General features: G+C 48.0%; 1 protein-coding gene across 1 annotated transcript; it reads right to left on the bottom strand.

The window, feature by feature from the left end:
- Nucleotides 1-1000: 1000 nt before the first annotated feature.
- LOC118284129 (sprouty-related, EVH1 domain-containing protein 2-like) lies at nt 1001-26827 on the bottom strand. The gene is made up of 6 exons (XM_047334924.1): nt 26499-26827; nt 12524-12716; nt 12241-12409; nt 11940-12004; nt 5048-5215; nt 1001-4923 (listed from the first exon to the last, which is right to left on the bottom strand). The coding sequence occupies exons 1-6, from the start codon at nt 26522-26524 to the stop codon at nt 4144-4146; spliced, it is 1401 nt and encodes a 466-aa protein (XP_047190880.1). The 5' UTR covers nt 26525-26827; the 3' UTR covers nt 1001-4143.
- Between the last annotated feature and the right edge of the window lie 66 nt (nt 26828-26893).

The following is a 26893-nucleotide window of genomic DNA, read 5'->3' as shown; positions in this document are numbered from 1 at the left end:
TCCAGGGGCCCGGGGAAGGGAAGGCCCCGCGGCCCCCGCGGGCCCACACGCCGCACGGGGTAACGTAAGACCTTCGAACCCGGAATCTCAGCCGCAGGAAGGAACAAGTTCCAAACCCGGCCTATCTTTGGACATGAGGCCGCCAGCGCTGGTGCGGGGACAAGCCACCCATTCCTGTAAATTGCGCTGGGGAAGTGAGCGCCGGTGCTCCGTTGCACCCGGAGAGGGGCCACGCTGACCCCATTACACAAGCAGATATCTTAAATGTTTGCACATGTGGACCGTGATGCTGTTTGCAGCCGCTGAGCTGCCTAGCAGGCCCCCGAAGCCCTCGGGGGACCGTCTTTTTTTCTTCCCTTTTTCTCTCTCCCTCCCCCTCTCGCGCTCCATCATTATCGCCCACATGCTTTTCCAGAGACATCCTGAGTGAAACGGCTCGACGGCCTCGATGGCTATCACATGTTCCTGCTGCAGGAGAGAGAAAGACACATCTTGAGGAGAATGAAACAGGGTGTACTGGGCTTTCCCCCCCCCCCCTTCTTTCTTTCTTTCATTAAATACTTCACAAACAGTTTTGTGCGCCAAAGTACGGAAGTTATTAAAGCATAATGAGAAACTTCAGGGCTTCGACTGACATTTCTCTTTATCCTCTGGATCTGCTCAGTGAGTCCTGGGTGGCATCCTTCCTCCCTGACATTGGAGTTCTCTCTTAGGATTCTGTATTTGTTCTTAGAAAAAAACAGGTCTAGTGCTGCTCCAAACTATTTGTTGTCCCCCGTTCAGAGTTTCAATAAACCATTTTAGATACTGACCGCCAGACTCGAGAGAATGGGCTACTAAGATGGAGGGAACCTGGACACGAGCTGTACAACACGGCGGAGAAGATCCGTGGTTTGTTACGAGGAACATGATGCACGGAGCCTTCTCGGTTTACAGTCCGATACTTGTGGGGGGAAATACCTTCAGCTCCAGGGGTCAAATCAAGCAGCCGACTCGCGCGTGGTTTCACTGTTTTCTCTCATTTTATTGGAGGCGGAAGGTAAGACACACATTTCACTTGAGTTGTTCTCACAGACCTGGCCACCCGTCAGTATCTACAAAGTACTTCCTGTTCCTTCTCGGAAAAAAAAAAGAAAAAAAAAAGCAAGAGCTACATCCATCGTACATGTTAGAAACAGTTATTTAAAAAAAAAAAATAGAAATAAAAATGTACAACATACACTTGATATATATATAATATAATTTTTGCTCTCTCTCTCTCTCGCTCTCTTTTTTTTACAGAGGTAAAAATACTAAGCATAAAAAAATGGGTCTAATTCGTTACAGGGACTCGTTTTCTTTTTTGAAATTCTTTTTCAATTTAAATACACCAGGAGGATAAAAGAGGATGCGTTCAGGCACTTGTAAAATGGCTCCGACATGTGAGAACACACTCGAACGTCAGACGAGACAGAGAAAAAAGATGAAACGCCCACACACACACACACACACACACGCGCACAGTCATACACTCTATATGCAATCTGATTGGCCCCCGTCCGTCCCTGATACATCACATCATCATAGGTGTTTGTACGTGACAGCAGACGCAGCTGATCCCAGTAACTTTGGATGAAGGAGCAGGAGAGGAGGAAATGGACGTGGCATTAACACACACACACACACACACGCGCGCACACACACACACACACCAAGGACATACGAACTGGTACACGGGACAGGATGTATGACACAGACACGACCAGCGAAGGGAAAAGGACATCCTCAAGCATTCTGTGTTTCAAACTACAGTAAGTCAGTGACATTTCCTTGGCAAGACAATCAGGGATGGATGTTTGTTTCCAGGATTTCAGCTGTCGTCCCCCCCCCACCACCACCCAAGGGACCCTCACCCTGCATCTTTTTATTTCATTTTCCGATTGAAGCAGCCAGTTACGTGTTGCGCTGTCATCGTGAGGGCGTGATTGGTCGACACAGCCAGGTAGGAACGGCTGGGGTTTTTTTCTCCCCTCCCCTCATCTACCTTAACCCTGAATGAACGAGACCGTCGAAGGGTCTCATTCTTTAATTCATCCGAGCTGTTGTCCAACATCTGCCGTTTGCTCTTCGAGGGTACACGGAGGCGAGGGGGGGGGGGGGGGGGGGGGGGGGGGGGGGAGCGCACACCAGTCACATGTTGAACCGTGGTTCCGGCAAAGTCGCCTCTCGTGTTTAACTTCTATTCAAAATAGAACATTTGTGGCCTGAAAAGGAATAACTGAAGAGTTCGGATAAGATGCCTGGCGGCCAAGAGACGATTAGCTGAGCTGAAAAATGTCAAACTATTCCTTTGAGTTGAGAATGAGCTTTATCTTTTTATTTATTTTTGATAAATAAGACTCATGCATCGTTGTGGTGACATTATACATGTCAAAGGTCATTCATAATTATATGTTCTTGGCAACAACAACAACAACAACAAAAAAGGGTTTGTACTCCACTTTTTTAAGTCTGTGATGATTTTTACACAAACACAACTACAGCAACGTCGCCTTTCTGTAGAAAATGAGTTTCGCTTTTCGGAGTGCACTGGGTGTTCCGGGTAGATTCGGACACATCACATGGTCGGCTGATGTGACGCAATGGACCGTCGGAGTCAGGACTTTGGTGTTCCACATGTGACTGGTGGGCTTCTGTTGGAGGGCCGGGCTTAAAGAAGGGGAGAGCTTGATTGTACAACGCAGGCAAAAAAACGTGGAGCTCCTCAGTTCACACACCTGGTGAGAACCAGTTGTTACGAGTTCCTTTTTTCATTACAAAAATAGTCGAAACCAAGTCTCTAGGAGTCTACGGTGGAGGCCCATTGCATGGAGCCGTGAAAACAAACGCTCGCGCTTCTTCTTCATTGGAGCAGACGATCATCAGAGGGGGGGACGTTTGGAGCCAGGGCTCCACATTTTTATTAAGGCATGACAGGCGCCAACACGTTTGACCGTATCCCCGATGCGACGCGGACTTCTGCGCGAGGTTCTGCAAGGAAACGAGGAAATCGGAGCCTTAAAAAAAAATCGCACTCCGCTTCAAGTGTATGTTGAGTAGAATAAGCCCCCCCCCCCCCCCCCCCCGACTGACTGGAATTCTAAAATATTGGACAGAGAGTTCCTGGTTTCGGCGATAGCTTTTAGGCACTGTTTGAATTAATGTGAGAGGAGCGAAGAGACGGAAGCAGGAGTATCGTGGGCGTGACTCGAGGCCCCGGAATCACAAGACCAGCACCTCTGTTGCTGGTGGGATCCACGAAGTGGGAAAATAAATAGGATGGAAATAATAATAATAATAATAAAAAAAAAAAGAATCTTTGGGATATTAGATTGACGATTAAGATGAGTACCACGTTTTGTTTCAGCGAACAAAGAGGATGCCAACGGCGGAGAGCTATGTGGACTATATACATGAGCTTTACTACAGGCTGCGGTACGGACAACAAAAAGGCCTCAGCGCACATTGTGAGCATGCACATACACTATCCGCACGCACGCACACTCACACACACACACACACACACACACACACACACACACACACTCGCGCACACGTAAAGAGGTGTAGTGTCTGATTCCTCTGGTAGCTGGAGTTGAGCTTGAGCGCCGGGCCTGATATTGGAATAGAATATAAACAGAATGGCCACGCATACATCAAAGGAGAGAGGGGAAGGAAAAAAAAAAAGAGCAGAACAAAGAAACAATTCAAGTTCTTTGACGCCGAGTCAGTGTACAAAGTATAAAGTACCTGCATATGTGATACATGACATATAGGTCAGCTATAAAAAAAAAAAAAAGAAAGAAAGAAAGAAAAAAAGGCCCCCTGAAAAAAAGAGTGCTCTCTCACTAGAAACAGAGCACGAAATGGCCACGTGAAGAGGTGAGAGAACTGTTTGCCGTGAGGGGGAGCTTATCTTCCCAGGCCGTTCAGAAAATGCACCAACTGTTTGGTTTTTTTTGTTCTGTTTTTTGGCTTATTTCAGTGTCTGGAATTTGTGGAGAAAACCCAGAGAAACCAAGGCAAGAGAGCGGGCCGCCCTCTCTGTGCATGTCCCCCATCCTTCCCCTTTCCCTGTGCTTGCGTTGGGTTCTAGATGTCCGTCGTGTTCCAAGCAGCGGCGGCTCAGCTCAGGGCCTTGTGTCGGCCTCCGCAGCAGCCGCACGCGAGCCCCGCCCGGTGGCAAGCGTGGAGAGGCGGATAGAGGCAGAGGCAGGGCGCCACCAGGGACAAGCCGAGCAGCGCCAACCAGCGCGTACCGAATCGGCCGCCCTCGCCTCCGTCACAGGAGCATGGGTCCGAGTAGTCCCCCTCCGGGTCAGACATGCAGTGGTAGAGCATGGTGTCTGCCAGCCACATGCAGCTGACCCGCCGGATGCACGCCCGCACGGGGTCCGGCGCATCCTGGCACCGGCCTCTCCGGTTGTCGGAGACGTAGAACGCCTCGCCGCAGTGCTCGCACTGCGCGCGCTCCAGCCCGTCGTCTTTGCGCCCCTTCCCGCCGTTGGTGGACGGGGAGGAGCTCGGGAGGAAAGAGCGGGGCTGGGTGGCGACGACGGAGGAGAAGCCGTGGCAATACGAGCCGCCCTGGCCCTTATTGGTCAAGGGTCCGAGGGCGGGGTCGGAGTCCGAGGGCGACAGGGCCGGTGCCAGAGGGTAGGTGTAGTCGTGCTTCTGCGCCTCCGTCTTGGCGAAGTGGACGTAGGACTCGGAGTCCTCCATTTGGATGAACTTGTCGTGCACAGTGGCGTGGCGGTAGTCCTCGTAGCCCCTGAGCCAGGGGCGCTCCGACTGGCGACCGTAGTGACGCTCCGTGGTTCGCTCCCAGCTGCGCTCCCGAGGGTTGATGCGGACGATTTCCTCGTCCTCCTGGAAAGTGACATGGCGGGAAAGCCGAGACGACGGCTGAAGGGAAAGGGGGAATGGAATTTAATCACTGCTGGCAGTTGTTGAAAAAGTTAAAGTGCAAACGATTAGATAAACAAAACTAATTCAGCTGTGTGATGTAGCCATGCATATCTCGCCTCACCTGGTCCAAGAAGTAGTGTACTGAGCGCCGGTAGGGGTCGTGGAGGTCGTGGAGGTCGTGGCGGTGTCCCATCACGCACTTGTGTCTCTGCGGAAGGGGCGAGGACTCGAGCGGCTGCAGAGAGCTCTCCAGTTTCTGGGAGGAGTTGGATGAGCTGTCTGTGGTGTTCTGGAGGGGGGGGGGGGGGGGGGGGGGGGGGACAAACAAACACAGGATGCAGGCTGAGAGCTGTCCCCTGATTGGATACGCCAAACAAACAGCGAGTTGGAGACTACGCCACGATTGGACAAACAAAAACAGGAAGCATCGGTGCGGCTCTGGTCGGGGAAAACAGGAAGCGCGAGCTCTGTTTTTCGAGCCACTCGAGCCACATTTGGATCATTGTGTCCGAGTTTGACTTTAAATAACAACATCTGCCATAAAACATCAGCAACAGTCCCAAAAAAAAAGAAAAGAGGAGAAACCATCAGACCTAAAACTAAAATTAGACTTAGGTTTAAAATTCAATCAGACACTCGCATATGTGGAGAGATTATGTTACCGTTGATGATCCTATCTATTACATTTCCAGTTAATAATGTTAACCATGGTGACGTCATATGATGTCGAAGCAGCCGGCATCCGGAAAGGGCCGATTATCAAATAAATCCAGCAGTTATTGCGTGCTGTGTTGGAATATGCACTTTAAAACGGCGGCGGATCTCATCTGATTCAGTCTAACCTCATTGATGGACTGGACACAACATTACCTAAGTCATCACAATGGCAGTTAACAAACTGCTGCAGCCTCAGATGAGTTGAATCAACGCCTCTCTGAAACAGTTTCAACGAAACCTGAGCGGTATAATCTTTGCGAAGGTCGGAATGGCACGACTGTTGTGTCAGACTGTATTAGCAAAATCAAAAGTGCAACTAATGAGTGTAAAGAGCCTTCTACTTATGATATTACGAAATTACAAAATAAAACAACCTGGGGGCTTTTCATTAGTTCTTCAAATCACTTAATAATACTGAACTCTCACATTAGAGGAGCCAAAACAAGAGGAAATGACTTGAAAAATGAGTAACATGATGAATCAATAAACAAAAATATAAACTTCTAATTATTTCCACACTACAACAACCGCAGAACAAATTGCACCCCTCCCCCACCAGCAACCTGCCCCCCCTCGATCTCACTTTCTACACATTCAACCTATCCTCATCTGTCTGTGTGTGTGTGTGTGTGTGTGTGTTTGTGTGTGTGTGAGTGAGCTGCAACTAACAATTATTTTCATAATCAATTCATCTGTGGATTATTTTCTCGATTAATCGATAAGTTGTTTGGTCCCAAAAATTGTGAAAAAATTAAGATCGATTGTTTTTTCCACACACCGAATAAATTTAGTTTATTAGTCATAGAGGAGCAAATGAATCAGTAAATATTCACATTTAAAAGAGAATTTTGACTTAATTTAGTAACCGATCACTTAGCATTTAATCGATTAACTGTTGCAGCTCTACGTCTGTGTGTGTGTGTGTGTGTGTGTAAATATGCATGCGCATGTGTGAACAGTACCCCCCCCCCCCCCCCCGCCCCCCGTTCCGTTAAAGGCTGTCAGGGCTCCACTCCAACTCAAACCTCGGCCAGACACTAGACCGCCGCCGTGTGGCGCTCACATAGACAAGATTTCAGACAGGCACACGGGGGGTCAGACACTGGGGGGGCGTCGTATGGTTGCTGCGTGTGGACCATCTGACAGGCAGGTCGGCACTTCTCCCGCCTCATCGTGTCATCTGTGTAAGTGTGTGTGTGCGTGTAACATATCCACGATGAGTTTGACCCACTGACGAAGGGCCGAGGCGTTTCTGTGACAGAACCAGAACGGGGCTTTGGCTTTTTTGGAATCGGAGCTGTCGGGCTGTTTGTAAAGGGTTGCAAGGAGTTGGATTCATTTCATGAATGATATTATGCCGATAACCATTTGCTCAGTGTTTGGACTCCATCACGGCTTGTTATGTTGAAGGAAAAGTTATTCTTGAAAATCATTCTGCATTTGTTTCAGTCTCGCTTTGAGAACTAACAGAGTCCCTAAAAAGTAGGAAACAAGTTTTTCCGCCGAGGAAAAGTTTGGCCGTGGCTGAACTTGACATGGTCGTCCTTTGCCAGCAGCTCACATCGGCTACGGGATTCCGGTGCTGCCGTGTTGATGTGACTTCATTCCACGAGGGAACAAAAGTCCAACCAATTCCACCTGACTAGTATAAAACAGATGAGAAACATAATTCTGGGTATTCAAATGCCCCCCCCCCCCCCCCCCCCTAAGACATTAACAAGGAAGAGGTGTCTGTAGTTCAGTTGGAGGAGCAGATGTTGTTAACGGTCATGCTAATGGTTCCAACTCTCATTTGTTGCAATTTCTGACCCAGACTTTGTACCAATCCATCCAACATGTCAGGGGATAGCCAACGTCTTCAGGATTTATCAACTGGCTATCCCAAATTTTGTACCCATTCATTCAGCAGTCGATGAGATGTTTCGGTCTGGAACCAACCAACCAACCAACCAACCAACCAACACTACCCTCTCTTAAAGGGCTACGTCCAAAATGCATGAATGTGATCAAGCGAAACAATCCATTGCAGCGGCTGTATTGATTGGGGAAGTCGGAAGCTCCCCGGGTTTTATATTTTGAGATCATCTAATCGCCGCTAACCGTCTCTTCCCCCCTTCACTTAAATGCTTTACACGAGTTCTCCCTGCAATCACTCCTGGGCCGGCGCTATTCCTGGCAGTGTAAACATGGGTCATTGTCAGGTTAGCTAACAAACGTATCCTCATCCGCGGCCTTTATGAAATCGACAGCATTTTCCCCGCACGTGCCAAGTGTCGAGCCCTAAACCAGTGCCATGAGTGATGTGACCCAGATCTGGTGTGTGTCTGCTGAAGCCATCCCCATTATATCCCGCTCCCCACATAGAAACCGCCGCGCTGAGAATTTCCCCCCAGCTTTCTTACAAAGCCCTCAGAGCAGCCGGCCAAAAATAACATAAAATGCTGCCTCCGCTCCTGACCCCGCCCCCCTGGAGAAGACATTACCGGAGGGGGGGGGCTGATACGGTTTTAAAAACCAGTCTCGACTCTGGCCTCAGCGGCTGCGACTAATTCAAAACACAGGCCGCAGATTTTTTTTGGGGGTTGTTTTTGCCGCAAGCTCAAACTGCACAAGAGGACTCCGGGACGGAGAGGAGTCGAGGGGAAGAGGTTATATTTCTGGACATCCTCTCTCTCTATATTTTGGCCCAAGGCTGCGCAGAGGGCACCGCGAGTTATTTTCTGACACAAAACATGTCCCGACTCAAAGCCCGGGAGGATTCATCCTTCAACGGGCCGATCGCGCTCCCCTGGGATGAGCCCAGAATTGCGTCCAATGGCTCTCACTCCCCCTGTAGTGAACGAGCCAAAATAGAGGCCGAGCGAGAGAGAGAGAGAGAGAGAGAGAGAGAGAGAGAGAGAGAGAGAGAGAGAGGAGACGTGCTGAAGGGAGGGACGGAGGAAGGGTTGGGTTAAGTTTAGGTTTGGCGAACGAGGAATAGTTCGGGGAAGTATGTCCATCCTAGCTCTCCTCCCTCCAGCCTCCCCCGTCCCCCCAAAGGCTGTAAATCTGCTGCAGCGTTTCGCCCTGTCCATGAGTGCCCGCCGTGCAAACTCCGTCGCGATCGCTTACTTTAGAAAAAAGGTCGTTAACGCAGACGCGGTACTGAGTTCAATATATCACGTGGTTATTAACCTGTGGCGTTAGCGTGGCAGTCTGATGGCCGTCGGAGGGGACGAGAAAAGACAAGAGGGCAGAAGTGCCTACACAAAGACAAACGGAGAAAATGGACCCGTATCCTTCAAAGTCAGACAGTAAATAAAGGAGGCCAGCAGGGTTCTGGCACACTGAGCTCACAGGTTGTTACTGTGAGGCCATTGCTGACCTTTATCCAGTGTGCTCGACAACGTTTTCTAACTAGCCCAGTTGGTGAAAGTAAGTAAAGTACACTTCTGCACGAGCCTAAGATTGAGACCAAGATCCGATGCATACCTTGCGTCTTTAAGTCCCGACTGGAAATGACAGATATTGCCAAACTGGAAATCCAAACTCAACCCATGATGATAAATTTGCCTACTCACTGTTTGCTCACTAGGCTAATGCAACTCATTGGCTATATCCATTTTTTCAATCCATCCCGACTGGGCATTTTGTGAAATTGTCGCAACCATGGACTGCATAGATAGATGGATAACGTAACAGTCCGCCAAAAGTGAAGCCAAAACATGTTGATCGCCCCCTGCTGGCTGGCTGCAGTATAGGTAATAAACCCATGTTAGCAGATGGGACGTGGACCAAAGAAACATGCTTTCAAACATGGTTTGTGTCATTTTAAGGAAGTTCTTATCACGCTGGTGTATGATAAAGTGTTCATATTTCTTATAACTTTAGTTTTATTTAGTCATTTGTTGATATAAAAAGGAAAGATATTTTTATTTTTTTATATAGATTCATTGGAATCACACCATTTGTTTTATTTTACGCTCCTATAGAGCTTTAAATAAAATGGAAATGAGCAGCTGAGTCTTAACTTGAGTCGAATGTGGCAGTTCTTTGATCCACACTACATTTCCGGTACAACCTTGGATGTTGTTGCACCAAAAAAATCCACTTTCCTGAAAACCTGATGCTCCTATCCAGCGATTGCTCCCCCCCCCGCCCCCTTGTGTGTTTTTATGCGTCTCTGTGGTGGCTGTACACTCCCAGCAGAGCACCTATTAGTCTTGGCCCTTACGGACAGCTCAAGTCAAAGATGAACCATGAGGCACTTCCTCCCATAAATCACCAGCCCCGCACTAAGCTGGGAAACAGCTGCTTGCTGCTAGTTTGGTGGCTGCTCTCTCTTTTCCAACTGGGAGGGTGTAGCGCACGCGCGCGCGTGTGTGCGTGTGTGTGTGTGTGTGTGTGTGTGTGTGTGTGTGCGTGCGTGTGTGTTGGTAGTGGTGGCGGTGAGGGTCACCAGGAGAGAGGGAGGTGGTGGAATACAGGAAGTGACCTTTTGACCCTGCCTGCTGTTCCCGGTGTCACGTTACAGGACGGGGGGAGGGGGTCCTCCATGCTAACTTAAGGTAGAGAGGCCCTGACACACAAACAACACACACACACACACACACACACACACACACACACACACACACACACACACACACACACACACACACACACACACACACACACACACACACACACACACACACACACACACACACACACACACACACACACACACACACACACACACACACACACACTCTTCATGTCCTGGAGCAGGTATACGTGAAAGGAAGGGGGTCCTGATGGGTTGGATGTTTCGAAGACTCTCGGGATTTTGAACTGATTAGTTGCTCGACCACAGTTCACTCCGGGGGCCTAATGCCTCCATTTCAGGGATGCAGGCCGGAGACGTTGAAGTACTTGTATATACCGAGTACTTCAGACTGCAGCCGTCAACATTCAGACTGGAAACAGTCCCGTGTTGGTGGGGGGCGTGTTGGTCGACATGAAATCTGATCCAGGAAGTCCAGCTGGCGCAATGTATTAATATGTTTAAAGGCTTATCAGAAACCACAAGACTGCACAACAACACTCGGTAATACTCCCAGACAGGGATTTTTTTTTTTTTTTTTAAACTCCGGCACGTTATCGCAGCTGCCGCCGTTTTCCATCTTTTGTCTCAACGATTGTGAGGTAAGACGGCGGAGATACTCCGTGTTCACGTCGCAAAGTAAGTGATCTACCGGGAATGTGCACTTGTTTGTATGCGAGCGGCCGACACAGCACCACCTCGCCAGATGACGCGGCTGCAAAAGTAAGGGACAAATTCATCTTGTGGTTTCTTTATTTCCAGACAGTAGTTTCTGTTGAGGCATGTATCACAATATAATTTCTTCTGCCGACTTCAGATTCATACAAAATGTAAGAAGTGTATATTTTGGGAGAGATGAAGTGTCCACACAAAAGGAATCTTTGGAAAAGGACGTTTAAATAGAAATCAATGAAGATTTCCAAAGAAAAACAAAACTTAAGGCATCGCAGCATCATTAATTCAACACTTCCACAAAGTCTGGCCGTGAATATTTGACCCACCTTGTCGAGGAGTTGACGAACACATTTCTTTCTCTCTTCATGGATTCCAGATTTTGCCAGTGTCATCGGACAAGGCGTGTTTTTGTTTGCCTCATGGTCGCCGTGTCAAAAGATAACTTTCCAGAGCAAAGAGCAAAATTCTTACTTTAGAGCATTATAACCATCCGCAGTGTCCTGGTTTTCTGACAAAGCCTATTAACCGGCCTCCTCACAAACTAAGCGACTCCATCGACGCAGCCCCCTCAACATTGGCTCCGACGCCGCGAACCGCCGAGCAACGGAGGCGTGGCCGAATGCCACTCGCTGCGAGGTGAACCTTGAAACAACTTCCTGGCGCTGCCCACTGCGACTCAAGTCGCAGAAAAAAAAAAACTCCCCGACCTAGGGGGAAACTGAGGACAGTTTAACTTTGTGCACACGTCCTCTGACGCACAGGAGGGCGACATCCTGGAGACAAACGCTCGGGCTCATTCCGATTTCCCTCAGGAAGCCCCGCCGCCGTTTCATACCTCGGCTTAACTGTCTGGAAGTGGTTCAAAGCTAGAAATCGCCATCGACGGATTTCCTCTAGTTCTTTATGATAATTCTCAAGGACGAGAGAGAGAGAGAGAGAGAGAGTTACTTTGTCGCTGTCAAGTTTTGATGCTTTACTCTGTCAAGTGATGGCACATACGCGGGGCCGCCACAAGCCATCATTGCAACAAACGTGAAAGTAGGAAAAACGCGCTTACGGTGAAGACGTCGTCGTCGCCCAGCTCGCCCTCGTTCTGGAGTGCTGTGGAGGAGGTGGTGGAGCCTGTGGAGAGTAGGAACATGAGCACACCTCAACTCTCAAGGATCAAACGTTTTGCCGGACGATGTATTCCTGCGTGGAAGTAGAATAAGTCCCACTGATATCGCAGTGATACAGGAACATCTGGGCGTTCAAACTGGAATTAACCTCAATTAAGTTTAAAGTTCATGCCTCATCCAACTTGGCCTCAATTGTTTTGTTTTTTGTTAAATTGGTTGCACTGCATCGCTTCCAAGTACCTTCAGCCAGGTCCTCGATGGCTTTCCGTACCCCCCTGTCGAAAGCTCTGGCGTCAGCTGGACTCTGGAAGGACAGGCCGCACCTCCGGTCCTCCACCTTCCAGTGATGGAACGTGGGCGTCGCTATGGTGTACACCAGGTCCTTCCTCAGTGGACAGTCCAGGATCAACTGTTTCAATGCAACACACATCGCACAGCTTTACAAATTGGACACATTTTCCATTGGTCTTACCCGCATCTGAGACCCGGAGTCCTTGTGCTCATCACTTTGTGTGTTTTTCACCTGTTTGTCCCGTAGCCGCTCACCGCGGATGAGGAACTGGGAGCTGCCGGAGGCCGGCGAGGGCGCCAACTCCGGCGGCAGGAGGCGGCACACGCCCACCCGGCTCAGAGCTCCCCCGTCCTGGGCCAGCCAGCCGCCGCTCGAGTCGTCCCGTGTCATCACCACCGCTTTCACACGCACGATGTAGCTGTCACTGGACGAAGGGAGAGACGGGGACAGAGAGGGAAATTATTAGAAAAATAACTCCCAATGTATGTGTCCTTTATTAAAGTGTGTAAAACTAAGCTTTTAAAAGAATATGGCTTCACTGTACATTTATTTTGTCAAGTGACGCCAGTTCACATAGCAGGTATTAGTGACAGCTTCAACCAGAGCACAATCAACATTTAGGAGCGTGACAAACTAAAGCAACCAAGTTTGGTTGCAGAGAATCGCACCGCAAATTGACTGCATGCCAACGTGGGGACAGGCGGCTTAACTGAGCAGCAGGCAGCTATTAAAACCCCCCCAGATGAATCCAAAGTCATTATCAGGAACAATCTAGTTTGACTTGTTCGATCGAGTGAGATGTCGATTGCAGAGAAACAACCACTTCCTTCGATGGTAACGTCAAAGAAATCATACGGAAATATCTACGTTTGAGATAAATATCTTTTTATGTGGGGTTAATTCTCGGTATGGATACTGAGAATTTTCCGACAACAAACAAACATGGTATGATAAATGTTTCAAAAATCCAAAGGAGGCGAATTCCCCACTGAAAATGTGAGAATGTATATTTAAGCCTCGGAACAAAAACTATTTTCAGGCGACCAAAATACGTCCTAAGAGCGGCAGCGACCATTTCATTCTTGCTTCAATTGTCAAAATTGAGACAATCCTGTGAACTCAAACTCCGGCCCTGGATTTTTCTGGCAAGAGTCTCATAAGTGGTTTTGTTGATGCCACAGCAGTTTATCACACAGCTTCAGGATTCACACATCGGCAGAATGTATGAGGGCGTCTCAGAGTCACGACTCCGCCTGGTCCGCGCCGCGCTCGGGGGTCGTGGGAGGTGTTGTTGCACGCACGCACGCACGCACGCACGCACGCACACACACACACACACACACACACACACACACACACACACACACACACACACACACACACACACACACACACACACACACACACACACACACACACACACACACACACACACACACACACACACACACACACACACACACACACACACACACACACACACACACACACACACACACAGAGCCCTGATGTAAATGTAGCTTCTGTGTTGTTTTTCTCTTCTGGAGTTGCTCATTAGATCCCCGAGAAGAGAAACTTCGACACGTGACGATCGTTCAAGTTAATCGATAACTTGACCAACCCCCCGAGCAAATTAATCAATGGCAAATTCTGGTAACTGATTGAGGGTCACCTCGCTAACATAAAAAACACGCATACGGGTCCATGAAATAAAACATTAACCGTACATTACATGGGTTTAATAAACACTGCTGCTGTTTGGGCCACCGTCTATGCAATAATTATCAGGGAGTCGGGCGACCTGCTGGTTCTATATGATCCCAACACCCCTGTTTGATCCATGGCTATTCTTACTATTTATCACTTTAACAAACAAAAAAAATTAATAAATAATTGCTACTATTATGCAAACGCGACAGCGTGGACCGGAGCCGCGGCTCGTTCCACATGCTGAAAGATTACACTGATACAAGTTTGGTCAGTATAACATGACAAAACAATACATGACAAAAAGTCAAGAGTCTTTGGTCTCTATAAAGACGGGACAGCACAATGGCGGCGGAACACAAGGCATTCTCAGCGGGCATTTGCATGACAGCACCCATCGTCACAGGGACGGATTGAATGACCTGACAACAACAGGATGTATCTCTTTGTGTTTCACCCATGCGGCACCGTGTGTGTGTGTGTGTGTGTGTGTGTGTGTGTGTGTGTGTGTGTGTGGAGGATGAGAAGAGAAAGAGGAACATAGAAAGAGAGAGGAAGGAGGGAGGGAGGCAGAGTGGGAGTGAATGAGAGAGGTGTTGTTATATAATTAGCTTACAGACAGTCCCAAGGATTTAATGTACGCGCACTCTCTCACACACACACACACACACACACACACACACACACACACACACACACACACACACACACACACACACACACACACACACACACACACACACACACACACACACACACACACACACACACACACACACACACACACACACACACAGGTGGCAAAACTGGTTCACCAGCTCCCGCCCACACACATTCATAAAACCGACTGAATGACAGACTGACTGACGGCCAACAGCAAAGCAACCACAGGTTAACCCACAGGATTTGTGCCGCCCACGTACACACACACACACACACGTACACACACACGTACACACACACGTACACACGTACGCACACACACGCACGCACGCACGCGTAAAAATAAGTGACCCTCTGAAACCACTTCTTCGTCGCCGTCATCACTTTCCATTCCGATTTGAAAGCGTTGTAGTGTTAAAGGGTATAAAAGACACACTCGCCAAACTGAGCAATATTGAGCAAATTTGATTAAAATGCAGACATTGGATATGTGACGATGACCAAAATAAAACAACTGCAAGAACTGCAAAATTGTTGCCAGACTGGAATCCACAGGGAGACAATCATTTCACTAGTTGTGCCAGGTCAGGTTCTCCTCATTAGTCAGATGGGAAACCTGATCGGCAGCAAAAGAAATAATAGAAAGTCAAAATAGAAATCTCAATGATGTATTTTTTGTTGCTGTTGTTGTTGTTGTGACTGTTTGGAAAAAAGGGAGGCGCTTTCAAAAACACTTGGCAGGTGATTGGATGAGCTGACTGTCTATCGTGGTCTGGGAGCGATCAGCGAAAACACGTTTTCAAATTGGCTCTTTTTGAGAAATGAACTCCGGAAAATGTCCAGGAACATCGGGTCCGGACAGGAAGCCGATTGGTCCGATAGGGCCAAGAGCTTGGAAAGGAAAAAAATCCAGAGGCCTACCCAGGTTAACTGAAAGTAGGATGTGTTTGAAAGATCTGAAAGGGTTAAGTTAGTCATGACTTATAGCAGCGGCAAGGTTTGATTGAAAAAATATATTTTCTAATGTACACAGTAAAAAACAAAAAACAAGTTGAATTTCTAAAGTCTTATTTTATGTGCAAATTATAAAACGGATGAAAGCACACGGATGGAAATAGCCCACCAACAGAGGGTGACAAAGTTCGGACAATTTCCGTCTTCAGATTAACCAAATGACATCATTTTATGAAACCTTACAAAAAAACAAAAAGAGAGTTTAGTTTCAAAATCGACACCGCAGCTTTTGGATCAACGCGCCACACAGCGGTTCAACGTGGCCAGAAAAAACCCCAACAACAACAAACAAACAAACAAACAAACATGTGTACGACACGTTCCCACACAAATCCACTCACCAGGGCTGCGGCCGCATACAGAAATAACAGCGAATTCTGCGCTATATAAGACACATGCGCTTTAAGATACACGATACCGGCTATCGGCTATCGGCTCTCTGAGGGGAACTCGTCACAGTCTGGGCCGTCTCGTGACCCGCGTTCAGAGCCCCCCGGCTGCCGACGGGCCCTGTAATCTGTGGCCGGGACACGCAGACGGCCACAACCGGCAGCAGCAGCAGCTACTTTAATGCACTCGGGAGTGACCGCACGTTCGGGCACAAATAACACGGACACGCACACATTTGGGAAGTGGGAATCTAATTCTGACCAAGCGAATGTTGCATGGGGTACCGACGCTGGAAAGGGGGCCGTGGCGCCTACTTTGAGAAAAAGGTGGTTTTGTGCTTTATTTATAATCCAAATCCCCCCCAAAATTAAGCTTTATGACTCTTTGACGCCAAAAAAAAAAAAGGGGATTCACCATCATCGTGTGCCTAAACTGGGGTCCATGTTTTTAGACGGGACGACGTGTTTTTTCTTTTTCTTTCGGCGGGGTGAGGACGTAAAAGCGCTGTGTCTAAAGTTGAGCGAGGAGTCAGTTTCAAGGGAAGATTGGGGAACTCAGCACCTCACCGATAAGGAAAGAGCAGGCAATTCAAGTATCGCATCCTCTTCTGATTCAACATGACCTGTTGGCGAACAAGCAGGTCGAAGGAGCGGGGTGTGTCGGGCTTCTGGCTTGTCGGCCAAAACGTTTTACACACAACAACAACACCACCACACTCGATTTTGAATGTCTCTGGGACACGTTTCTGATTTTACTGCTTCGACTTCCTTCCCACTGTGAATCAAAAGCTGCTCCATTGGCGCAGGTGCCATTAAATATAATGACATGGTCTTTGTGTTAGGGTGGAGCATCATGACAACCGCTCACAGTATGGTAATCGACAGCCTATCTGGTTACACACGTCCGGCAGACACAAGAGCAACATTAGCTCAGAATATTCTCCCCACCTCGTAGCTCCTGTTTTGGTCTCCACCAGCCGCCGAGCCCCAAGACGTTGTAATGCTCCACACACACACACACACACACACACACACACACAACCCCCCCCCCCCCCCCCCCCCCCCCCCCCCCCCCCCCCCCCAAGCCGGTATCGTGATCAGGAAATGAGCTGTGTGGGTGGAGAGCACACACCTGTGGATCCAATGCCAAGTCACTATTAGTGCACCATCAATGAACTCTCAAGTTCCATCTGTTAATTTAGTTTGCCTGAAAGCCATGTCAACAGTGAAATTCTGTTTACATTTATCATTTAAAAAAAAGAAGAGAAAAAAAATACCCACCCAAAACACTGTAGCTGAAAGAAATAGTTGTTTAATATACACACTGTTTAGGGAAAACTATTAACACAGTAGCTGGATTCCGCGAACAACCTGATGATGGTCCGTGTCTTACGTTGTTTGCAATAAAACAGTAAAGAGGGCTGGGAAGCGGCCGGATATCGGGTCTGGAATCCAGCTCGTGTGTGACAGATAAAAGGGTCAGTGAGGGCAGCCCAGCCATGTGTGATAAGGGCGGCTATACTTCCTCTGATAAGGAATGACTGGCCACACCTCTGCCTGATCAACAAAACCACACACACACACACACACGCGCGCGCACGCACGCGCACACGCACACAGAGTGCAGGCCCTGTCTACAGTGATCAGGAAGTGACTGAGAGGTTCTTCACCATCATGATTCAAACGTTACCGACGATAATCAAACGTGAAGATTTTGCTGATCTTCACTCGTTCCCTTGTTCAGACAGAGCACACTTGTGTTTAGTCTCGAAACAACTGGACTGTGTGCCAGTGCTGGAGGGAAGGTCTCCTCCGCTCTGGGCCTGCTTGTAATTTCTTCAACATGGATTTGCAGATCTCTGCCGTGGCAGGAGTGTGACAGAAATCATGTGTAAAAAAAAAAAAGTAGGCCGCCGCCGTCGTGCGCGGCTGGTCCGAGCCGCAACTTACAGCTCGTCCGAATTCGCCCGCTCTCTACGGCAACACGCGGCGCGTCTCAATTTGCATGCTTCCATACTTACACTTTGCTTTTTTGAGCATAATAATTGGTCAAAACACTGGGTGTGACACACACCAGACCGAATTCAACTGTGGCCATCTTTGGCTGCGGAGTGGGACGTGGTGGAATTGGAGGGCAAAGACGAAGGACAAATTGAACAGTGCAGGCAGTTTCCACATCACACGAAAACGATGAGAACCGCAAGAAAGTAAAACGTTCAACTCAGAAAAGCAACCAGCAGATATTTCGTAGGGCGACAAATGCGGCCACATGTTGCCATCGTCATTTTCAGCCATGTTTGATTTGAGAAACACAATTAATTTACTATGCTGGTGAGTATACAGTGTACTTTTCATTCACGGGCATTCAAAATTACAATTTTGGGTATTTACAGATCTAGGTGTACATTTACAGGCAAAATACAAATGTAAGAACAGATTGGGATTTTTTATTTTTTTTTTACACGTTGACAATTGCAGACTTGTTAAAGGTTTGCAAATAATAACGGCCGCATAACACCTATCCATGATTATTAATCTTAGAGGGGCAAAACAGAGTCACTGCAGATAATCAATTTAAAATGGATTGATAAAAACAACAACACAGACGGGTCTTGGGCACAGAAAAGTCACATTTAAGTCCCACTGACTCAAAGTCTGAGCAATTGTGGAAGACTCCAAAGACAATGGGATACTTTCCTATGTTCAGTACAAAAACAACCATGAGCAAATGCTCACATCTCCGACAGGATATCCATCAGACTTAGGGTGACTCGGCAGCACCTCCGCCTCTATTGAGATTGTAAAACCGAACTGAAAATAAGCCGATTGCTTCTAAACCTCTTACAGGCGAGTGAAAAAGCCAACCAACACCCTTCATAATGCCTTGTATCCTCTTATATTGTATTAGCCTCACCGCCTTGGGGTCAAACATAAGCGATAGGGGGCTTTCCAATACTCTAGCCTCTGTGATCTATGTCCACCACAGCGTCGACCTCAAGTGTGTTTCATCAGGTATTCGTCATTTACATAAACTGTCGGATGTCAATGGTTTATATTGTAAGTGCGCGGCCCCGTAAGTGCAGCTCCGGGCGACCAAACCAACTTAAGATGGTTTGCATAATGAACAGTAGGAAGCCTGTTCTCTCAGGGCTTCCCTTGTTTAAATAAACTGATACACAGCATTTGCCACTACACGTGACGGGCTGCGACGCTTCCTGATGCCATTTGCTTGGCCTGTAGTCGCTTTTTCTCCATAATGTGTTGATTTAAAACATGAATAGATAAAAGATTTGAGGGGGGAAAACACAACAAACACTAGTATAAACCTTTCAGCGTAACGTCACACCTCATATGAGGGACTGAGCAAAAACCCCCGGGACCAGGACGGACTCACGTATGTCGCAAAGGAACGAACTGGACGGGGCAAAAACAGTTTCTGGCGATGTTCACCGAATCGTCAGAAACAAAACCGGAGCGAGACGAACGTGTCCTATGACAACGTGGCTCCCTGTTTTCCTTTGAATTCAAAATGCTGATAGAACGTTGGCTCTGGCGTAAAACGAGTTAAATCATAAAAGCAACACACGGAATCGGAGGGGGACAATCAGCTGGAACGACAGAGCACAGAATGCGCAGTCGACGCCAACACATACTGTAAATGTTGACTTACTAGCATTTGAATTCAAACTTTGTATCATCCCGAACGCGTTACGACTGACGACGCTAAAGTTCACAGAGTTCATTTACTGAAGAGCTGGAGAAAAAAACCCACCCGCCCCCGTGGATTGGTGTGACGAGGGTAAAAGAAACACACAGTGAAGTGAATGAAAACCCAAGCTATTATAATCTCGGTCATCCAGTCAGCTGATGAGCAGAGTTTGGTAAAAAAAAAAAAAAACAGGGCAAACAATCCGGGTCCATTGTTTGGTCTCCAGATATAAACAGCCCAGGCCATTATATAAAGGCTCCGGATAGCAACCAGTGATGAGCTGCTCTGTAAAACACAGGAAACACTGTGAACAAGGATCTGTTCCACATGATGCGCGTGTGTGTGTGTGTGTGTGTGTGTGTGTGTGTGTGTGTGTGTGTGTGTGGAGGGGGGAGTACAGAGAGAAAGAGAGAGAAAAATATGCCAAGGGTCTGAAAGGGAAGTTCACTTGTGGACATGGAATATGTGTCGATATTGCCTTTTGTTTCTGTGCGCATTCAAAGGTGTTTGCGAGGTCTGTGTGTGACATGACTGTGGTTCCGTTATGTATGACCACCGCATGGATTGTACACATACTGTACATCCAGATGTATCTGTATGTGCTCTGAGTTCTCTGTAATTGCGAGACTGCAAACGTACGGTGTTTCTTTTGTAGTTTGCTTGTTATATTTTCTATTTTCTGCGGTTGTTGTTTTGTCCTTTCTCTGCGCTGTTTTTTTTATCAAGTTATGTGATCATTTGGCCTAAAGAAAAAGTGCAGAAGAGACGTTAAGTTGCCTGGTAAGTCACCCTGTGTCGCTGCCGCATGGATTATTACACACCGTACAACACAGGTAGGATCACAAGCAGAGTTTGACTGTAGATAAGCTGTCAGCAAATCAAAAACAGGAAATGTCAGCATTTAAGATCAGCCACACAGAAGAGACAGTCAGAAAAAAAAAAGCGCCCCCCCCCACTTCTGTTGTGAATTGAGATCAATCTTTTCACGTCGTGTACAACCAACAGATGAGTAGAACACAAGCGGGCCATTTGGTGTTGTTGTTGTATAGTGGGAAATGTAAGAAATCACTGGAATAGGAGACAAATAATGTCGATTGGGAGAAAAATAACTTACAAACACACGCCTATGTTATTCATATATACAATACAACGTCCTGGCAGAGAAGCCTCTTCAACACTAGGATTCTGCAGGTTACGAGTCGATTTGGACGATGAGCTGCTCCACTGTCACGAAGTTCTACACCCTTCGTGGTTTATTATAGTCTCACTATCAAATGCTGCTAGCGTAGAGAAAAAAGAAAAAAATATATTGTGCGAGGAACAGAACAGTCCTGCTGCCGGGGGGGGGGGGGGGGACACGCAGACCTGCTAACTCCCTCGCTGCTGCGTGTGCCCGGCTGATGGGAGCTCTTTGTTCGGGGGGATGGATTGTATTTCGTCGCTACGTTGACCTTAGCTGAATGTCACCGGGCATCTCCTGTCCAATACTGACTGTGCACATGCTGACCCTGCAGCACCACTCACCAGATCAATACATCCTCTGCTCATGTTTGGACTCTGCCGGGTGTGTGTGTGTGTGTGTGTGTGTGTGTGTGTGTGTGTGCGCGCGTGTCCCCACACAAGAGAGATCTTGTACTTCTATAAAAGGTAATAAATGTCCTCAGAAGGACAGGGCGAAGAGGCACATCCTCCACACTGTGGCCGCGATGGCTGCACTTTAGCTTAGTTTAGGACATGCACTCGCAACACAAAGAGCCTCACAAACAGAACGTATGCGTACGTATGCATGTGCCAGGACTCTCATTGGCCTGCTGGTAGCAAACTGACACATAACGGACTGATCTGTTCAATCTCCACTGCGTGCATCATCTCAAAAAGGTGGTCTGTGGTTGACCCTTAGAGATGAGATCAAGTACTTCATTTTTCTCGCTGACTTTTAAACCACAATGTTTACAGATTAACATATAAATATGTTGAAATCACATTCCACGTGTGAACTGATACCGAGCCTCCCGTCGTTGTGAGTATGGCGCAGGGAAAATACTCAGCACGCCAGATGTGCAAATTATACCGGGACCCCGACAACCAGGCGCTCAAAAAACGGAAAAGCCAGAGTTAAGACAGGACAAAAAATTTTTTAAAGGAGAAGAAAATTTGGAAGAAGCACCAGGTACAACAAGCAAAGCTGACTGCGGAAACGGTCGGGAGCTATGACTTGTGACCTTGTTTGCGTGGTGGTGGTGGTACCGGAGCGTGGTGTGGATAAGGGGCCCAATTTGTGTCCTTCATACTACAATGTGAGGAATCTCCGTCTGTATGCAACTCTTATATTTCAAGATCTGTTCATCTTGCCGGCCTTACACTTGGCATGTGTATTGACTAATTGGATAAACAGGCCAATGGTGCTCTGTGTTCTGTGCAGTAGTCGGGGCGGCGGGCGGCGTGCCCCAACGGGGCAGTCTGCGAACCGGGTTAGGGCCACGGTGGGCCTTTATACTCAGGTGTTATGTCTTTGTATGCAAACGGCCTGAAGAATCTGCAACCAGCGATACCACAAGGCGAAAAAAATTGGCTTGATCCAAACAGGCATGTTTTAAACGGGCACTGCACTAGTAATAAGTAACGGCTGACCTTTGGAAAACCGGCTCCATATCCAGAAGAAAAAGTTACACTGCTGCACCTCTTAACATGACACATAAAGGTGTGTCTTTTATTTCCTGACCCGGTCTTAATCATGTCATAGCGGGCTTTTATTACTGATAAGAAAAACCACGAAATACTGCAGATAACTGCACACCGATGGGTCCCCGCCGGTAATAAGACAACAAAGGCTCACGAATGAAGCAGCAATGTAGCAGCAAAGGGTTACACTCAACATTTTAACAGAAGATAGCAAAATACGAGCTGAACACTTCACGAGAAAGCTTCAAACGTCACTTTTTTTTGCCTATCATTGGAACACAATTTACCAATCAAACACACCAGTAAAGCTGTGCCAACAATTACTGGGAATGAACGTTGAATTTGAGAAACTGAATGTACCAATCTGACTTAATTTAGATTTTTTTTTATCAAATCAAATTAAAATGAACAAAAATCTTTGGAGTGAGGGAGGAAACCTGAGCACCCGGAGGAAAGCCCATGCAGACACACTGGGAGAACATGAAGGGTAAGCGGTATGGGCGGATTGGGGTAGGGAAGGGGTGGTAGGGGTGGTAGGGGGGTAGAGTGTGGGGAGAGTGGGGGTTCGGGAAGGTAAGGCGAGAGCAGGAGGACCAAGGACATGGGGTTCAGTGTGGTTTCAGTTTCAGGGGTCGGAGTGAGACCCAGTTCACTCAATTCTCTTCGAAAAATGGCGGAAGCGTCTCCAAAAAGAAGTCTTCTATTGTTTCCTCTGAGCCGCCATCACCCAATTTTCCCCTGTCTCGATTCTGCCGGCCGGGGGAGAGCCTCGAGTGGGTCGGATTTCTCCCGATTCCGCGTGCATCCGGCCTGCTCCGTCTTTTCTCCCCGGGCGTTCGGAACTTCCTGGAGTTGGTCAATTTACTGGGCGGCAGTTCTGTGCATGCCCTCCGACCCTGACAGCAAACCGGCAATTTTGGTTTCCTCAATAAGCAAGACACGCCGTTCTACACCTATCTCCTGCTCCTTCTCGCCCACGGTTCGTTGCAGCGGCGGCTCCGGCATCGTAGGGTCAGCCCGATCGGGCATGTCCGCACCAGTGATGGGTTTGTCAACTGGTTGTGGCAAAATCTGTTCCGACAAAGTCAAAGACCCGTTCAGAGGTTGAGTCCTTGCAGGCTTGCCGGCTGCTCCATCACCGGCCTCTTCCACGCGACGACCAGGCTGTTGAATCGTGCCCCCTCTCTTGAGGATTCGACTGTGGCAGGCACCCTGGGCGGGTCTGCTCTTCTTCTGTGCGCGGTTGTATCTCCTGCTCCTCTCCATGTTGTGAGATCACACTATGCTTCGCACCTGATAGGCTTGTTACGCCCTTTCCAACGGAACTGATGGGATTACAGTTGCAACCACTAGCACTTACAGCACATTGACGATGTCATCGAAGACATCAAAGCCTTAGCAAATGATGTCACGGCAACTTCAAAATAAAACAGAAGTGAATTATGTATTTTAACTAACTGATTTTATTTTGAAGGAATAATATAATCACTCCATAGACTTCATCTCAATATCATTTATTTTCAATCTGATGTTTTTATTGATTCTCAATTTTGGTTTGGCCCCAACCTTTGTGTAAAAAGAATGAAATCGCCAGGATGTGTCAGACAGACACACACATGAAACAATAAAACCTGGGTGTACTGCATCTTAAATATCTATTGATATTGAAATTCACCTATCAGCAGGATTTCTATTGCTCGTGGTTGCCAGAAGTCAGTACATATATTACATAGTACATCATATATTTTAGGGCTGCAACTAACGATTATTTTCATAATTGATTAATCTGTCTATTATTTTCTCGATCAAGCGATTAGTTGTTTGGTCCATAAAATGTCACAAAGTGGTGATAAATGTCGACCGTGTTTCCCAAAACTCCAAGATGATATTTGGTTTTGTCCACACACCAGAGATATTTAGGTGTTACTGTCACAGAGGAGCAAAGAAACCAGAAAATGTAAGAAGCTGCTTTTTTTTCATAAAAAACTACTTGAACCGATCGGTTATCGAAATAGTTGTCGACTAATTTAGTACTCGATTACTAATCGATTAATCATTTAACTGTTGCAGCTCTAATATATTACCCACATCTAAAAATATACACACTAAATCACACAAATATATACATCAATACCTCTCACCAGTATTACATAAACATCTTACACTATAGAAAAGAAAGTGATAGGACTACTGCCATTTTTATTCATTTATTTGAGAGTACTTCGTGGGCGTGGTCAAATGTGTAAACCCATCACGCCACGCGAAAGGAACTATACACGTCATCACCATGGAAACGCTATATTATAGAGATTGGGGGGGTGGGGTGGAGAGGAGTCGTCGCGCAGCTGTTCCGTTTAAAAATATGTGACTCAGAAAAAAAAATACAAATATATATAATAAAATAAAGACCACACAGATACCACCAGCTGCGATGGAACAAGAAAAACAGGAAATGTTTGAAAGCACCAGGCGTGAATTCAGGTCGGTTACTAACGGTCACGTGCCCCCCCCCCCCCCCCAACATGGTTGTGCTCCTCACACACACACACACACACACACACTCTCGTCCTCCCTGTATGGAGCAGTAACTGACAGGCATGAATGGGGGACGCGCTGAAGGTTAGAGGGCCTGTTCTCTTTCTCTTTTTTATGAATGAGCCGCGGCGTCACGCCACCGCAGCGGCACAAACATCCCCCTCCGGTGCCCTTCGCCCTTCCGCCCCCCCCCCCCCCCGAGAGAGAGAGAGAGAGAGAGAGCACATGCCCCCGCTGGAGCCGGACGGTGGAGACGGTGGAATTATTATTATTAAAAAAAGAAAGAAGTATAGATAGATCTGACATACCTGGTTTATTCTAGCCCTGCAGCGCTTGATTTGCAGGCCGCACGGAATAACTATTATTATAATGAAGCTCATGCGTTCTATTCCTGTGTGCTTTAACAATAACGACGACATGGCACCTTCGCACCTTCACACACACACACACACACACACGCACACACGCGGGTCCGCGGGCCTCCGCGTTAGCCACATTACGCAAGACGCACAGCCAGCGGGTCCTCCGACCGGCGGCGGCTCACAGTTTGTGAGGGTCGAGGCGCGTTTTGGTTTCTGTTTCCAGGACGAGTCGTCGTTTTGCTATTGGCCCTTTTTTCTTTTTCTTTTTTTCTTTTTTTATGAATGGGAGCGCAGGGCAGGCTATGCAAATGAGGGCGATTGAGAAAGAGATGGCGGATGAGGCATATCGGATATCTCATATCCTGTGAGACTTCCCCCTTCGGCTTGGAAGCAAACACACACGCACGCGCGCGCGCGCACGCACACACACACACACACACACACTAACAGATGTGGCCAAAACGACAAGGCGGAATTGCCTCTGTAAGTAAACGCCGAGGGCTTTTTTCCCCCTCTCTCCTGTTTCCTTCTCTCTCTCTCTCTCTCTCTCTCTCTCTCTCTCTCTCTCTCTCTCTCTCTGGACCGAACGCACAAACGCGAGGTGTGAGAACCCGCACGCCGGCTCGTGTTGTTTATGAAAGGTGTAACTCCGGGGCGTGTTTGAGTTTTTCTCCCTCCGAGTTCCACTGCAACAGGGGCCCGCTTCCCCTCCGCCTCAGATCCTTTCAGAAAATGTTTCCGATCCACCCACGCGTAGTCCTCCTCCTCCTCCTCCTCCCCCTCCCCTCCTCCTCTTCATTCTCTCTCTCGCTCTCTCAAGACGAGTCCACAGCCACACCGAGGTGGGGGCCATAAGAAAAGGAAAAAAAACAACCCAAAAGCCTCTTCTCTCCCACAGCACTGTGTCAACGCATTGCTCCACGCAGCCACGTTAAAACAGCACAATCCAAAGCGAGTGAAGAAACATTTATATTGAATATACATAAGCAGAACATAAAGACAGATTCGAAAGGGGGGGAGGGAGGGAGGGGGGTTCTTATAGGGCTGCACATTCCGCCAAGTTGCCACAATCGTGTGCAACTTGTAGGCGCAGGGAGAAGCGAGGAAAGGCGCAGAGCGCGCGCGCAGGGGCGCAGAGTACTCACTCGTTTGGGTGTGTTTCTTCTATCATTTTCTCGTTTCACCTCAGGTAGCAGTGTACCTCGGCGGTTGCATACTTGTCGCTCGTCATTCTTTCAGCGCGGCTCCTCCGATTCCGCATTAAAAAAATCCCCCCCCCCCCCCTACCCCCCCTCCGCGCTTCGCTCGTCGCCTTTGTGCGGGCGTCGGGGCTCTTCTCGGGCTTCGCCTTCCGAAACGGGGCTGAGCCTCCCCCGTCTCCGTGTCCTCACTTTTCAGACCCCCTCTCTCTCGTTCCCCTCCGGTCGGAGCCACCCGGGGGGCTTCCTCCTGGATCGCAATTCCGCCCCCCGCCCGCCCGCCCGCCCCCCACACCTATAACTTTAAAAAACCCATCGCCTTCAGGTGGGGGGGAAACGTG

Source organism: Scophthalmus maximus, chromosome 10 (assembly GCF_022379125.1).
Source record: "Scophthalmus maximus strain ysfricsl-2021 chromosome 10, ASM2237912v1, whole genome shotgun sequence".
NCBI classification, from domain to species: domain Eukaryota; kingdom Metazoa; phylum Chordata; class Actinopteri; order Pleuronectiformes; family Scophthalmidae; genus Scophthalmus; species Scophthalmus maximus.
This window is presented reverse-complemented; position numbering and strand designations above follow the sequence as displayed.